The sequence below is a fragment of the Solanum tuberosum genome, unplaced genomic scaffold (genome assembly GCF_000226075.1).
Source record: "Solanum tuberosum cultivar DM 1-3 516 R44 unplaced genomic scaffold, SolTub_3.0 scf00255, whole genome shotgun sequence".
Taxonomy (NCBI): Eukaryota; Viridiplantae; Streptophyta; class Magnoliopsida; order Solanales; family Solanaceae; genus Solanum; species Solanum tuberosum.
This window is the reverse complement of record NW_006239184.1, coordinates 536,403-553,194: the sequence shown is the minus strand read 5'-3', so window position 1 is coordinate 553,194 and position 16,792 is coordinate 536,403. Positions and strand designations below refer to the sequence as shown.

General features: G+C 35.9%; 1 protein-coding gene across 1 annotated transcript in view; it reads left to right on the top strand.

Annotated features, from left to right (window-relative positions):
- The first annotated feature begins 10,089 nt into the window (after positions 1 to 10,089).
- LOC102592947 (E3 ubiquitin protein ligase RIN2) overlaps positions 10,090 to 16,792 on the top strand; it is a 45,354-nt gene continuing 38,651 nt past the window's right edge. The window contains exons 1-2 of the mRNA XM_015313673.1: positions 10,090 to 10,279; positions 11,023 to 11,419. Coding sequence (XP_015169159.1) covers positions 11,180 to 11,419 — 240 coding nt within the window. The 5' untranslated portion in view covers positions 10,090 to 10,279; positions 11,023 to 11,179. The remainder of the gene's footprint in view (positions 10,280 to 11,022; positions 11,420 to 16,792) is intronic.

Below are 16,792 nucleotides of genomic sequence, written 5' to 3'. Positions count from 1 at the left end.
AAAACAGTGAAGTTTCAATGGTCTGAATCTTGTGAGAAAAGCTTTCAGGAATTGAAAAAGAGGTTGACTACTGCCCCAGTATTGACCTTACCAGAAGGTGCGCAAGGCTTTGTTGTGTACTGTGACACGTCTAGAGTTGGTTTGGGTTGTGTGTTAATGCAGACTGGCAAAGTTATAGCTTATGCCTCTGGACAGTTGAAAGTTCATGAGAAGAATTACCCAATCCATGATCTAGAATTGGCTGCCGTAGTATTTGCTTTGAAAATATGGCGCCATTATCTTTATGGTGTTCATGTGGATGTGTTCACCGATCACAAGAGCCTTCAGTATGTGTTCACTTAGAAAGATCTTAATCTCAGACAAAAGGAGGTGGTTAGAATTACTCAAGGATTATTACATGAGTATTCTTTATCACCCAGGTAAGGCTAATGTGATTGTTGATGCTTTAAGAAGGTTGTCTATGGGTAGTACCGCCCATGTTGAAGAACAAAAGAGAGAGTTAGCGAAATATATGCACAGACTTGCACGCTTGGGAGTCCGACTAATGGATTCCACAGAAGGAGGAGTAGTGGTGATGAATGGGGCTGAATCTTTCTAAGTGGCAGAAGTAAAAGAGAAGCAAGACCAAGATCCTATTTTGCTTGAATTGAAGGCAAATGTTCATAAACAAAAAGTATTGGCTTTTGAACAAGGGGGAGATGGTGTGTTGAGGTATCAAGGTAGGTTGTGTGTACCAAGGGTGGATCAACTCCAAGAGAGGATCATGGAGGAAGCTCATAGCTCCAGATATTCTATCCATCCGGGTTCCACAAAAGTGTATCGTGACTTGAGAGAAGTTTATTGGTAGAGTAGTATGAAGAAGGGCATTGTAGAGATTGTGGCCAAGTGTTCGAATTGCCAACAAGTTAAAGTAGAGCACCAAAGGCCAGGCGGTATGGCTCAGAATATAGAACTTCCACAATGGAAGTGGGAGATGATTAATATGGATTTCATCACAGGTTTACCAAGGTCTCGCAGGCAACATGATTCGATTTGGGTAATTGTTAATAAGATGACAAAATCAACCCATTTTTTGCTGGTAAAGACTACACATACAATAGAGGACTATGCCATGTTGTATCTTCAAGAGGTAGTTAGACTTCATGGGGTGCCAATTTCGATTATTTCAGATAGAGGTGCGCAATTTACTGCACAGTTCTGGAAATCTTTTCAGAAAGACTTGGGTTCAAAGGTGAACTTAAGTACTACTTTTCATCCTCAGACAGATGGTCAAGCAGAGCGCACTATTCAGACCTTAGAGGATATGTTGAGGGCTTTTGTGATTGATTTCAAAGGTAAATGGGATGATCACCTACCTCTTATTGAGTTTGCTTACAACAATAGTTACCACTCTAGCATCCAAATAACTCTTGAAGCTCTTTATGAGAGAAGATACAGATCTCCTATTGGATGGTTTGAAGTTGGTGAAGCAGGGTTGATAGGACCAGATTTAGTTCATCAAGCTATGGAAAAGGTGAAAGTGATTCAAACGAGGTTCAAAATGGCGCAGAGTCGTCAGAAATCCTACACCGATGTTAAGAGAAAGGAGTTAGAGTTTGAAGTAGATGATTGGGTATACTTCAAAGTTTCACCCATGAAGGGTGTTATGAGATTTGGTAAGAAGGGGAAGCTTAGTCCCCGATATATTGGTCCTTACAGAATATCCAAGAGGATTGGCGATGTAGCTTATGAGTTAGAGCTACCTCAAAAGTTAGCAGTGGTTAATCCGGTATTTCACATTTCCATGTTGAAGAATTGCATGGGAGATCCTTCATTGATCATACCAACTGAAGATATTGGGATCAATGATAGCTTATCTTATGAAGAGATTCCGGTTCAGATTCTAGATCGCCAAGTTCGCAAGTTGAGGACTAAGGAAGTAGCATTAGTCAAAGTCATTTGGAGGAATCAGTTTGTTGGGGAAGCTACTTAGGAAGCTGAGGAAGATATGAAGAAGAGATATACACATCTCTTCAAATCCGGAGAAGTTCCAGATCAAGGTACTAATTCTCTTCGTAGTACTCTTTAATTTATAAGTTGTCATGTTGTATTTGTGTTACTTGTTGGGTGTTTGAGCTGAATGTTTCATGTTACACCCTTAACCTACTAAGAGTAAGCTCATTCGAGGACGAATGTTTCCAAGGGGGAGATATTGTAACACCCCGTAACTAGAAAGAACTAGAAAGTGGAAATAGTCATTTTTGGAAAGAATATAAAAATCTGGAAAATTTGTTAAGTTGGATTTTTGGTCAACTTCAAACGACCATAACTCCTATCTCATGATGATTTAGGTGTGTTTCCAGGTATTGTAGCAAAGATCTTGGAATAATCTTTCCAACGCCGCTGAGTTTGCACAATTCTGAGTTTGTATGAGTGAGATATGACCATTTGAAGTTGGGATGTTTAAATAAGGTAAGTCTAAAATCGAATTTTGGAAGGGTATTTTAGTCTTTTCCTTACCCAATTATTTTAATCCGTTTTTAGGAATTTAATTGGGGTCAAATCAGAATTTGGTCAGTTTAGAAAATTGGAAATCTACGCTAGGGCTTGGAGAAAGGAGAAAAGAGGAGAAAGAAGGAGAAAAGGAAAGATTCGTCAAGAACGTTCAAGTTTGATTGTGGATTTCGCCAAGGATTCAATCCTACGAGGTATGTGAGATCACATAGCGTTGGGTTAGTTCACCCACGCGCCAAACATGTTTAATTCAGCGTGATTTTTGTCCAAAAAGATTGAGAATTTGATGTTCTTGAGTTGTGTTCTTGAATTGTTTTCATTCTTGAACTTATGGGTTTTCTTGAGATGTTTTAGCGATGTTAAGAGTAGTTTCGAGTTAGATTCTAGTGTATATATTTTGGGTATCTGAATCTAAGAAGATGTTGAGAAAAGGAATTGGGTTTAATCGAATTAAGGTCAGAAATCGGGAAGAAAAATTTGTCAGATTCACCTGAGGAGGGTCTAGCGCGGCGCACCCCATCTGCGCCAGAGAGGTTGGGGCGGCGCGCCTGTAATGCGCCAAAAACGAGCTCAGTAACTTAGGGACTGGCGCGGCGCACCAGGGACGCGTCGGGGTCGTCTTCCCCCACCCGTTTTTCGTTTAGCCCGTTTAAGTCCTTCTAAAGTGTACTAACACTTCCTATTGATTCTAACTACTCTAAATGATTTCTAAACATCTAGAAATCATCCATAAACACGAATCATAACCTTGAATCCATAAAATTCAAATACAAGGAAAGTTAAGAGCCAAGTCTAGGAAGTTCTTAGAGTCCTTTCAAGAAGTCTTTTGCAAATGCTTTTAACTTTGTTTTAAGACTTAAAGTTCAAGTTGAGTAAATAGTAAAGAGTAAAGAATGAAGTTCATTTCTTCAAAGAGTATTTGGGGACTATGTATTCCCAAAGAGTTTAAAATATTTTCACATTTAAACAAGAAAAGAAAACCTTGATTTCAAAAGAGCCTTTGAGTTATTCAGAAAAGAGTAAACGCTTTCACAATTAAGCAAGATGGGAAATTTTGATTTCCAAGATAGCCTTTAAGCTAAGTTTTTTGAGCAATTATCTTCAAATCACAGAAAGAAGTATCATTTTAAACATAAGAGCTAGTATCATATTTTGGGAGTAGTATTGAGCACCGATATGGAGGAGAGTTCAGATAACTCATAGCCCCCATAAAATCATGTAGCCACCATGGGTAGAAAAGGGTCATACTTTTTAGATGATTCCTTTAGTGCTTTTTAGCATAGACTAGTGGATCCACTTAGTAGTCAGGTTTTATACCCTCAGCAAGGTATAGGACGACCCTGGCAGCGTGAGACAAATTGTTGTATCATCACAATAGCTCTTAAGTGATGGTTATCGGTTAGAAAAACTCCCATAGAAGTAATTGTATTCTTATATACACAGTTTAATTGTATTTTTACACACATTTCAGAGTTATAATTGTATTTTTGCATACATACAAAGTATTATTATATTTTCAAAATACACAGAGTTGACATCTATGTTTTAACCAGCTTTTCTTTATATTGCACCTGTTTTAAACTGCTTTATATTGAAATGTGTTCATTTAAGTTGAGTTGAGTTGAGCCAGGTAAGTTCTTCAGTTCCTTTCAAGCTTATGTCTTGTTTTAAAATTCCCATCGCATACTTGTACATTCAATGTATTGATGCCATTTGGTCTGCATCTTCTTATGATGCAGACACAAGTAACCAGGATCAACATCCAGCGCATCGTTGATTCTAGTTGAGCTCCAGAGTTGTTGGTGAGCCTCCTTGTTTCTAGAGGACTCATTTTATTACTTTAATTTTCAGTATTCAGTTTATTAGGATGTCATGGGTCTTGTCCCAACATCCCTCATTGTTTTAAAGGCTTCATAGATAGTCAGATAGTTAGTTATGAGTCTTTTAGCTTTGTATTTCAGATGTTTTGCTATGAGACTTGAGTAGCCATTTTGGCTAGTTTGAATGTTTTCTTTAAAAACATTCTAAGATTTTCATAAGTCCTTTATTTGAGGTTATTTCTGAAGTTTAAGTCTTCAGCAGAGTAAGTAAGCTAGGCCAAGGGTTCGCTTGGGGCCAACAATGGTTCTCGAGTGCCAGTCCCGCCCAGGGTATAGGCTCGGGGCGTGACATCGGGTGATTTTTAAATTGTGCTTAAGTGTTAAGGTTAATTTTAGTGTGAGAATAAATTTGGAGATTAATTAAGGTCACAAAAATCTCCTAGCACAAAGTTAAGTTGAAATCTTTCCTATTGTGCAGTGACGATTTAGTTATGATCATTTTACTAACCTGCTACAGTGCAGTGATGATTTAGCCGACGAAAAATACTAAAAATGGTCGTTTTTGTCTTTTTACCCCTAAAATAATCCTAAATGGATTTCCTGACTCATAAAAGACCCAAAACAATCGAATTTTCATATCTTAATTGTCCATTCTCTTTTCTCTCAAAACCCTAAGGAAAATCAAAGCATAAGATTTCCCAGCAAGATTTTTTCAAATCTTATTCAAGATTCTTCTTCAAAGTAAGTCCTTCTCCTAGAATTTCATTTCTTCCAACTCAAATTCCTTCATAGAATTATGAATCATTAATAAAAATCTTAATTCTTGGCCATAGAGTTTTCAAGAAACCAATTTAAGAATTTCAGGAAAGATTTTCTTGATTGTTCTCCTTCAAGCTAGGATTTCAAGGCTTCTAATCAAGTTCTTCTTCAAGAACCTTGTCTTCCAGGTAGTTAAGGCTATCACAGTGATGGAGTGACTTCGTCCTCACGCCCTACATCTATCTAAATTCAATAGAAGAGTAATCTAGATTTTATCCTGGATTTGAGTATTCTTGAGATGAGTAGTATCGTTGAATTCTGAGTTCTTGATTTCTGAGTATTGTGTATTTTATATTGTTATTAAGATCCTTAAGTTGATTTGTTCATGTCTATGTTTCATCATGAACCCTATTTTGAGTTATACTTTTTGAGAATCTTTTAAGGCAAACATTTTTGTCTTAAACTACTTTTCAGAGAAAGCATAGATGTGTTTTGAGAAAGAGTTTTAAAAATGATTTGAGAAAGAGTACAAAATAACTAAGTATTCCCAAATATATCACTTTTTACATTGAGAAAAGCAAAATTCTAATTTCTAAATGAGTTAGTGAGTTCAGAGATATTTCAGAGTAGTTACCTCTTTTAAGATCATATTTTGAGCAATTACCTCAAATTGAGAAAGAGTATGTTTTATACATTTGAGCATGAGTATGTACTTATTGGAAGTAGTATTGAGCACCGATATGAGGATTAGTTCAGATAACTCACATTTCTCATAAACCATGTAGCCAACATGGGTAAAAGATAAATATAGTATAGTTTTGACAATGTGGGCGAGACGTTGTATCATCACGTTGCTCATAGTGATGGATGTCGATTAGATAATCTCCCAAATAGAGTTTAAAATATATTTTTATCATATTACTTAATATGTTGAGTTCAGAAATGAGTTAGTAATTGTAAAATTTAAATGATATCGCTCTTTTATTTCTTTACATTCAGCTGAGTATATATTTATATCTATTGTAGTCCTTTCATTAAGTCATTTTGCTTCGGCTATATTGCATACGCGTACATTCAATAAACTGATGTCATTCTACCTGCATATTTTTATAATACAGATTCAAATACTTAGGATCCTCAACAGGAGTTCCGTTGAGATCACTTCATCCGCTCATCAACTTTTGAGTGAGGCTTTCTTGCTTTCGGAGGACTCCAATTTTTATGAGTTGTTAGTAGTAGTATTTTGAGATGTCGTGGGTCTTGTCCCAATACTCATCTTCATACAATAGAGGCTTCATAGATAGACAGTTTTGAAGTGTCTTTCAGTTTCAGATGTTTTATTTAAAACTTATGTTTTATACTCAATATATTCAGAGAATTTTGAGATTCAGTAAACTGTTGTTAAACATTTGTTTCAGTTTGATGTTTGTGTATGCTTGAGTTAGTCTTCTGCTTCTAGTCAGCCATGATGAGAGTTCTCTTGGGGACCAACAATGGTTCTCGAGTGCCGGTCACGTCTAAGGTGTAGGCTCGAATCGTGACAATTTGTCACAAATTTCTTCTCAGTTCTGATCTTCCGCTTCGTATACTTGATTGTCAATTGGTTTGACAATCGTATTTTTCTCCTATGTTCTAATGATCTTCAGTAGGTTCCTGAATGACATCTTCTATGACTTTGTTTGGTCTTTGGTCCGTCCCTTAATTTGTAATTATGATTTCGATCATAAAGCATTCAAAATCAATAACTTAACTATATTTTTCATTGTTTGACCATTTTAACATGAAAAATCTACAATTCTATAAAAATAACTTAATATACACATAAGAATAATAAATACATTAAGTAAAGGGCCTAAGGAGTATTATAAATTCAAGGCACATCAATATCTTCAGGACTTTTTGAATGTTGAATTGTATCAATTAATACAAGAAATTAAAGGATTACAAAATATGTCCAAAAAAAATCGTGAAATTTTTTGTAATCAAATAATATATCCAAAATGATGATAGAAACATATGTAAACCAACTGCATATATTAACAAATGATGCAATTTACTTAATTTATAAGGATATTGCATATTCTTGACAAGTTGAAAATATCACTTAAAATGATCTGTCAAGCCTGCTTTACTAGCAATTTATTGTTCAACTATTCACCAAAGAGTTTTAGAAAATAAGAAAATAGAAAAAATTTGCACTATCGCCTAAGAGTGGACATAAATATCAAATTATTGAAAAATTGAATCGAATTAATATAATTTTGTTCTTTAGTTTATCGATTTGATTTTAATGTTTTTTTTTCGATTCTTTGATTCAGTGAGTACATTATAAAGAATTAATTAATCAGTTGGACATTTGGGAGACAAAAACTCATTAATTTGAATTCTTTTTCTACTTCTTCTTTCAAGTGCAGAACAACTCCAAAGAGTTTGAGTTTGAGTTTGATTTTGATTTTTTTCTTCGATTTTCTGGTTCAATTTTGGTGCATCGAAAAACTGAACTTTCATGATCTTTTTTTAAAAAAAACTTTTTAAAATATATCACTGATAAGTCTTCTTTTTATTTCTTCTTGTGTTGTTGTTCCTATTATTATTATTTTTTATTTTTTTATTTTTTTCTGGCAACCATTGTGAATATTACCATTAACAAAGAGAAACTACTTACAATGTAAGAGCATCCAGACCTCAGTACATCTAAAGGTATATTGAGGAATGACCTCAGCAACTCTAAACTAATTACATAATTCATGCCAAAACATTCTACATCTATGTGCTCATTTCATATTCTTGTACATTCCTATCCTTTCTACAATTTCTCATGTTATTCCCTCCACTATGTTAACATGATGTATGTGTACTCCTTTAAATTGCTTCCAGTTCCTCGCTTTCCAAATGTAATATACCATTGCTCCCCATATAGCAGCCACCACTTCCTTTTTAAACTTCTTCCAGTGCTTCAACTTAATCAACTTCAGTGTATATTTTAACTCTCTTGCAGGCATAGAGACGTTGGCCCATTGTAACAGCGCAACTCTTACCTTAGTAACATATTCAAACAGGTGCATGTGTGTCTCCAGCATACCTTGTTGACATAAGCAGCATCTATTGTCTTCTACATTTTATTCCCATATTTAGTAGCCTTTCCTTTGTGAGCAATCTGTTTTGCATTGCTAACCACATAATGATCCTTTGCCTAGGTAGTGATACAGAGTTCCAAACTAACTCAGCTACCTCAAGTTTATCTTGAATGCCAATCAGATCATGATATCCACTTGTAATTGAATACTTCCCATTAGCTGTAAGGTTGAATTCCCCTTGTGTATACCAATGTTGCATCTTATCTTTTAGGGAATTTATTTTCCTCTAATGCCAACTACTATCAACTGGTGCTCTATGTGACCAAACTGTATCTGCTTTTATGTATATTCCATGCACCCATTTCATCCATAGTGATTCCTTTCTCATAGCCAATTGCCATGGAAGCTACATTCCATTTACCACATCCTTTGATATTCAGTCCACCCTGCCTCTTTGGAAAACATACTTTCTCCCAAGAAACCAATGATACTTTCCTTTTAACCTCATTGCTTCCCCACAAGTATTCTCTACATTTCTTATCTACCTCTTTCACTACACTTTGCAGAAGGATGAACACTGAGCCCCAAAAACTATGGATTGAAAATAAGACTGCCAATATCACTTGAAGTCTGCCTGCATAGGAGAGTTTTTTTGCATAAGTATGCTTGATCCTGCTAGTTATTTTCTCAACTAGCTGATGACATTCCAGCTTACCCCACCTCTTTGATGTGAGTGGGAGTCCCAAATATCTAATGGGAAAATTTCCTTGTGTGAATCCAGTAATAGCCAGTAGTTGTTCCTTCACCTGTTCAGTCACACCTGCTAAGAATAAACTGGATTTGTCCATGTTGGACCTCCTATTATTATTGTTAATATTATTATTATTAATAATAATATTATTATTATTATTATTATTATTGTTGTTGTTGTTGTTGTTAATATTATTATTGTTGTTGTTGTTATTTTGTCGTTGAACCGATAGACGTTGAGTGTTGAATTGTTGATCACTGCTAGGGAAATTGAAAATTATAACTTGTAAATGTAATGGCACGTGGGAGTATGGTCGATTGTTGTTGATAGTGATTATATTTAAATGTTTTAATTTTTAGTATCTTATACTTTAATTTGGTCCTCATTTTTTTTCTCATTCACACTGAAAAGAACATTTTAAAAACATAAAATAAATCGATTTGAAGTTGAAAAAGTCGAATCACATTGAACCAGTTCAGTTCGATGTTTGGTGCATATTTTTTTAAAATAAAAAATTAAAGAATCAAATCGAACCGAAGAATCAAACGCTCAACCTACCATCGTTTGCCTTGTCCCATTTGGATTTTGTTAAAAATGTGTTTTAATCTGTCTTATTCAGCCCACTAAACCCCTAATTTGCCACATTTCTATTCTTAATAATTTCACTCCTCGCGTCATCTAGAAAGTATATCCGTTCAGGACAAGTCTGAGAAATTTTAATATCCGAGAGGATCACATTGGAGACAATTTTGAACATTCAAGGAACCATATTATTGACATTAATTTTCAGAGGAACCAAAAGTTAAATATTATTTTATTTAATAATAAATAAAACAAAAGGTGAAAACAATAGAGCACCCGATTCTGAACAGGCTATCAAGAAAAGGACAAAATAATAGAATAATATAACAATGCTCATTCCATTCCTATTTAGTTGTCATTATTTTAGATTTTACTTTTTTTGAGAAACTAGATAAATTTATCAATCTATCCTTATTCATTGTTCTCTTTTATTTAAGTCAAAATTTCAACATGCATTAATTTTGTGAAATGACAAATATTAAGTAACATTCTATTTTAATAAAGCCGACACGTAAATAGGAACGGAGATATATTATTTTATTAATAGAAATACTAGGAGAACGAGTCTATTATTATTTTATATATATATTTAAAAGACTCTCAATAAAGTAATATTAGAGAGGTACTACTAGAGTACAATAATATATCTCCAAAGACAATTCTCAATTATGCCGTTTCTATCACTCTTCAATTTCCCGCAAAAAACTGATCCATTGACATGAAGCTGAAGATCTCAGACTAAGTTTACCCGACAACGACAAGATTTCTGCTTTCATCTTTGTCTGAGATCTTTACAGGTTCTCAATTCTTCCGATTTTCCATCTTAATGTCGATGTTTTACATTATATATACAGATGCTAATTCAGCTCTTCATTACTGAATCCTTCAATTAGATCTTTCTTGTTGATTTAGTTCTTTGATGTTTTTAGCACTTTTTTGATTGCTTAATCCCTTTTTGTGCACCTATTTGCTAGTTCTAGGGTTTTGCGTTGGACAATTGATAATTGTGTTGTTGACTTTTCTCTAAATACAAGAATTTGTACACCTGTTTGGTACTTTTTGTTTGTAGTGGGAAGAAATTCTTATGTATATGCTAAGGAGGAGTTGTTGTTAAATGAGGATCACTTTCGAGTTGAGCATTCCATTGGTAAAGTTTGGTATCTGCTCAGTGGAATCCATAAATTGCCACAGTGGTTAGGTGGACAATTCAACAGTCAAAACATTTTAAATTGGTCCCAAGGGGAAAAAAAACTAAGCTTTACTCCCGTACTAAATGGGTTCAGCATATGAATACTCAATATCTATTCTGCAGATTATGTGAACCTGTTTCATTCCAATGCTTAATAATTACTCTTTTGGGTGACATAGACGGGGGAGAGCTGCCAAGATTCTTGTGAGGATGAACTATAGGCTTTAGACAACTCTGATACTGAGTCTGCTGTCAGCCTGTCGCTCATTTGTTGATACATGACAATGTTTCTTCTTCTTTCTGTTGTTTTATTGAGGAAATAATCTTTGGATTGTTTTGCTTTTGATGCAGATTTCTGCTTTAAGTTCCACTACCAATCAGAATTAGGTGAACTTCTTTGCAATATACTAAGTTGCAGCCATCATTTTAGAGGGCAAATGATCATGCTTACTTGTTCTAATGAAAGTCTTGGATTCTGTTAACTCTGAGAAAGATAAATATATTTGCCATGGGCGTAAGCTACTTGTCAGTTTCAGCATTCTGCACTGTTCTGAGCTATGTCGGACTCCAATGTTGGTTGGGAATTTCGGTTGAGAAACTAAAATCAGATGGGCTCATTGGGGAGAGCATTATCAACTTTGGGAATGAAAGCCGTGCACTAGAGAACCTTTTAGGTTCACATACAACAATTGCTCTGGGAGCCAATTTTGCAGTCAACGTATTTATACTGCTAGTTTTGTTTCTTAAGGTACTTACTCTTTGCACGTTGAGATGAATAGTTATGACTGATATTGTTACCATAGGCTGGGAAATTTCAAGCGATTATTAAGTTATTTCTTGTAAAGCTATGGGTAAATCAGCAAATAATGCTTGTTCTAATATAATGATTAATGCAGTTGGTCGGGTATTCAGTATCTTCGATATACCTGTGGATAATTCTTTATTGTTGTTTTTCCATCCACAAGGGCGATTCTTTTCTCATGATGGACATGGTTATGGTATGAGATTGACCATATTAGATTTATTCTAGCTTATAATTTAGTTTTAGATAACACCTTTTTTAAAAAGAGGGAATCATACTTGAATACATTTAAGCAAATAAGTATTCCTAGCCAAATAAATTTCAATCATCCTGACATAACCTTGCAATCCTTACTCCTTAAATGTGACCCTGCCACTTATCCCCCCCTTTTTTTTCTAATAAAAAAAAAGGTAAAGTGATAGGGTCACATGTAACAACTGCAAGGTGGGGCCAGAATAAACCCTAACCATCTTATACAAACTAGTAGCTCTGGAAGTGAAGTGAAAGAGTGGAGCATGGTAGTTGCATAGTTGATACTAAAAGACTCAAACCAAATAGTATTTAAGCCTTGAGGACAAGCTTTTGAAGGAGGGAGAACGAGACCTAGATGTTTCACAAATACTTTGTGGTAGGAAATGATAAGTTGCATTGAGAAAGTAGCAAATGAAGTTTTAGGTGTGTTTAAAATTTCTAAGGGGTTGTTTGGTTCACTGATAAGTTGATGCAAAGATGTTAATACAATGATTGAGATTTGTAATTCACGGATTATTTAGTGCATATGCATTTTTGTAGATGTTAGGATCGTTGTATTAAAAATAAGCACTACAATGTATGATTTAAAGCGCATGCTTGATTTTAAATTGCTTAAACTCTTGTTTCCAATTATAACCTTGGAGCTTTCCATTAGGTGTAAAGAAGTGCTTTGGAAGGAGGGTATTTTTGTCATTTGGTTTGTTTTTATCTAAGTATTGCTAATCATTGTATGGTTATACCACATTGACTGTGATATAAAATAATACAATAATTATTATCTAAAATATTACACATTTTAAATATGCTGAATTTGAAATGGTAATCAAATGAAGTATAAAACAGTACAATTTTATACATGGATTATTCTTCGTAATACTTGTGGGTAAACATATCATGAAACCTCAGCCACAACAATCGCGACGGTGGCGGTGGAGTAAGGAGGTGCCAAGTTTTGTTAAAACAAAAAGAGAGTAGTGTAAGAAGTTATCAAAAACAGAAGATGGAGAAGTTTTTGAAAGGTATAAGAGAACAAAGAGAGAATTGAAGAAGGCGATTAGTGAAGCTTGAGGTAAAGCCTTAAATAGATGACTTTAGAAAGTAAGTGATGTGACAAGATTCCTACTAAGCACCCAGGGGTCTAGCATAGTGGTCAATGAAATGAAAAGAAACCATGAGGTCTCATGTTCAAATCTCAGTGGGGACAAAAGTACTAGGTGATTTCGTTCAATCTGTGTAAGCCTTTGTAGAAAGAGTTACCTTGTACCTGTTGGTGGTAGGACAAGGATACATCAATTATTCTGTGGAATCAATCGAGGCAAGCACAAGAAGGCTTACCACTGTTGTTAAAAACTAGATGATTCCTAGTCTAGGAGTGTTTACAAGATTGCGGCCAAAGTACTATCACAAAGGCTCAAGGGTGTAATGGGCAAACTTGTTTTCAATCATCAAAATGCTTTCATTAAGGACAGACAGATCACAAATGTTGCTCTAATTGCCAATGAAGTTCTAGATTGGAGAATGAAAAATAAGGAACCCCGCATTCTATGCAAACTAGACATAGAAAAAGCTTTTGAACGACTCAATTGGTCACATCTCTTTTCCATTATAAGGCAAATGAGTTTTGGTGAAAGGTGGTTTAAATCGACTCAATTGGTCACATCTCTCACCACATAAGGGACTCAGACAAGCGGATCCTCTCTCTCCTTTTCTTTTTATCCTGGCAATGGAGGGCCTTAGTAATATGTCCGATAAGGCGAAGCAACTGCGATGGCTGGATGGTTTTAATGTTGGCATAAGGAACAATGTTAATGTTTCACACTTACTATATGTTGCTGACACCCTTGTATTTTGTGGAGCACATAGATCTCAAGTTCTTTACCTAAATCTAACCCTACTCATCTTTGAATCACTTTTAGGCCTTCATAAAAATATGTTAAAAAGTGTTATATACCCTGTTAATGAGGTTTTAGAGCACCCAAGGATGTAGCCTAGTGGTCAATGAAGTAGTTGAGAACCCTGAGATCTCAGGTTCAAAACTCAGCGGAGTGCAAAATATGAAAGTGAAGATATGTGGATGACCAAAGAAGTGACTACACCTTATGGAGTGAGTTTGTGGAGATCAATAAGAGACATGTGGGATGAAGTTAAGAGTAATGCAAGGATCAAAGTTGTAGATGGAAGCAAGACAAGATTTTGGAAAGATGAGTGGCATGAAAAGGGAAACCTGGAAGTTCTTTTCCCAAACATATACAATAGTTTTGGGACAACACAATACTATAGCAGAATGGACAAATCAGGGGTGGAGCTTCAGTTTCAGAAAACAATTCAATGACTGGGAAATAACAAGAGTGGCAGAATTTCTCAACAATGTGGAAGCTTTTAATGGGCTACAAACAGGGGAAGATGTTATGTGGTGGAAGGGAAATAGCAGAGGGGAATTCAAAGTTAACTCAGCCTACAAGTTGATGGATCAGACAAACCGACAAATATACAGTTGGCCATGGAAGCAAATATGGAGAAGCGAAATACCTCATAAAATCTCATGCTTCATATGGTTATTGGCCAAAGAAGTTGCTCTGACTCAAGATAACTTGAAGAAAAGAGGGATAACCTTATGCTCTAGTTGCTTTCTATGTGGGGAGGCATTAGAGACAATGAACCATCTGTTCCTACACTGCAAGTATACCCAACAACTATGGAGGATTTTTTTGAATCTCAAAGGCATCTCCTGGACCATGCCCAGGAAGGTCTTAGAGGCTTTGAAGAGTTGGGAGGCAGCAGGGGTGAATGCAAAGGACAGAAACAAATGGAGAATTATCCCTGCTAGTATATGGTGGACTATTTGGAAAGAAAGGAATTCTAGGTGTTTTGAGAGCATAGAGAATGATGTCCAGAAAGTCAAGTTAAACTGCATTTTATTGTTATGTTTTTGGTGTAATCAAGTATACTCCAATGACACTGTATCAGTAATTGATGTTTTAGATTCAATATAGACTGAAACAAGTGGAAAGGAGACATTTGTATATAATGGTTTCAGTATAACCCATGTACTGTTTTGTGATATAATAGAAAGTTACCTATTTCAAAAATAAAATAAAATAATGGTGGATGGGGAAGCAACCAAAAATCCAGAAGTTATAACGAAGGAGATTGAGAAGTTCTATCAAAGATTATATACTGAAACTGAGACATGGAGGCCAGCTGGAGGATGCAGGGCAGACCGCAGAGTTTCTATTGAAGACAATCAAATGCTTCAAAAGGAATTTGAGGAACAGGAGATATGGGAATGTGTGAAACTTTGTGCTGGAGACAAAGCTCCTGGCCCTGATGGATATACCATGGCTTTCTATATCCATTGCTGGGAAGTAATAAAGGGGGAAGTAATTGGTACCATCATGAATTTTCATGAAAGATGTTTCTTTGAGAAAAGCTTCAACTCTACCTATGTGGCTTTAATTCCTAAAAAGATGGGTGCTAAAGAGCTCACACATTTCAGACCTATCAGTTTGATTAGCAGTGTTTACAAGATCATCTCTAAGGTGCTTACAGAGAGGCTAAAAAAGGTTATTCACAAATTGGTGGACACTCAACAACTGGCCTTCATCAAAGGAAGGCAAATAATGGATGCCATCCTCATGGCAAATGAACTAGTGGACTCTAGAGTCAGAAGCAATATACCGAGCATTCTATGCAAGCTAGATATACAAAAGGCTTATGACCACCTCAATTGGAATTTTTTGCTGGAGACCCTCTCCAAAAGAGGATTTGGAGGCAGATGGATAAGATGGATGAAGTTTTGCATAAGCACAGTCAAATTCTCTGTCCTTATCAATGGCTCCCCTACAGGTTTCTTCTCCTCACAGAGAGGCCTAAGGCAAGGAGACCCATTATCTCCTTTCCTTTTCATCATTGCCATGGAAAGTCTTAATGATATGTTGAAAATTGCTCAAGAAAATAGCTGGTTGAAGGGATTCAAAGCTTCACATAGGGAAGGCTCAAACTTGGAGATTACCCATTTGCAGTACACTGATGATACATTGATCTTTTGCAAGGCTAGTAAAAACCAACTCATTATTCTCAGGGTCATTTTTGTTCTTTTTGAAGCAATCTCAGGATTACACATCAACTGGAATAAGAGCTTCCTATATCCAGTTAATGAGGTTCCTAACCTAACCTCAATGGCTGGGGTCCTTGGTGGAAGTATTGGGGAGCTACCAACTGTATATTTGGGCATGCCTCTGGGTGATCAGAATAGGTCTATAGATATATGGAATGGGGTGGTAGAGAAGTGCGAGAAGAGGTTGGTGAACTGGAAAAGTCAATATCTCTCCTTAGGAGGAAGATTAACACTAATCAATAGTGTTTTGGACTCTATGCCTACCTATATGATGTCCCTTTTCCCTATCCCTGATGGGGTCATTGAGAGATTGGATGTTCTAAGAAGAAATTTTCTCTGGGAAGGGAACAGTGAAACCAAGAAATTCCACTTGGTAAAATGGGATGCACTGATTGGGAGTAAACAAAAAGGGGGTATGGGGGTCAGGAACTTAAAAACTCAGAACCAATGTCTTATGATGAAATGGCTCTGGAGATTTGCTTCTAGTGAGTTAGCTCTCTGGAAAGAAGTAATCCAGCTGAAGTATGAAATGGCAGATCATTGGACCACCAGAATGGTCACTGATACTTATGGGATCAACCTTTGGAGGTCCATTAGAAACCTGTGGCCAAAGCTTAGAGAAAATTCCAGCATAAGAACAGAAGATGGCAGGAAGGTACTTTTCTGGGAAGACAAATGGTTAGATCAAGCCCCCCTAAGGGACACCTTCAATGATATTTACACCCTAAACCAACAACAAAGGGCCACCGTGGCCGAAGTCTGGTCAAATCAGGGATGGAATTTGAGCTTTAGAAGACCTTTTAATGACTGGGAGATTTTGAGGTTAGTTGAGTTCTACAGCAAATTGGAGCAATTCAAAGGAACTTCAACTGACCAAGATAGATTGGAGTGGAAAGGCCACAGTCAAGGTAGTTTCAGTGTGAAAGGGGCCTATAAAAAATTTAACCCTT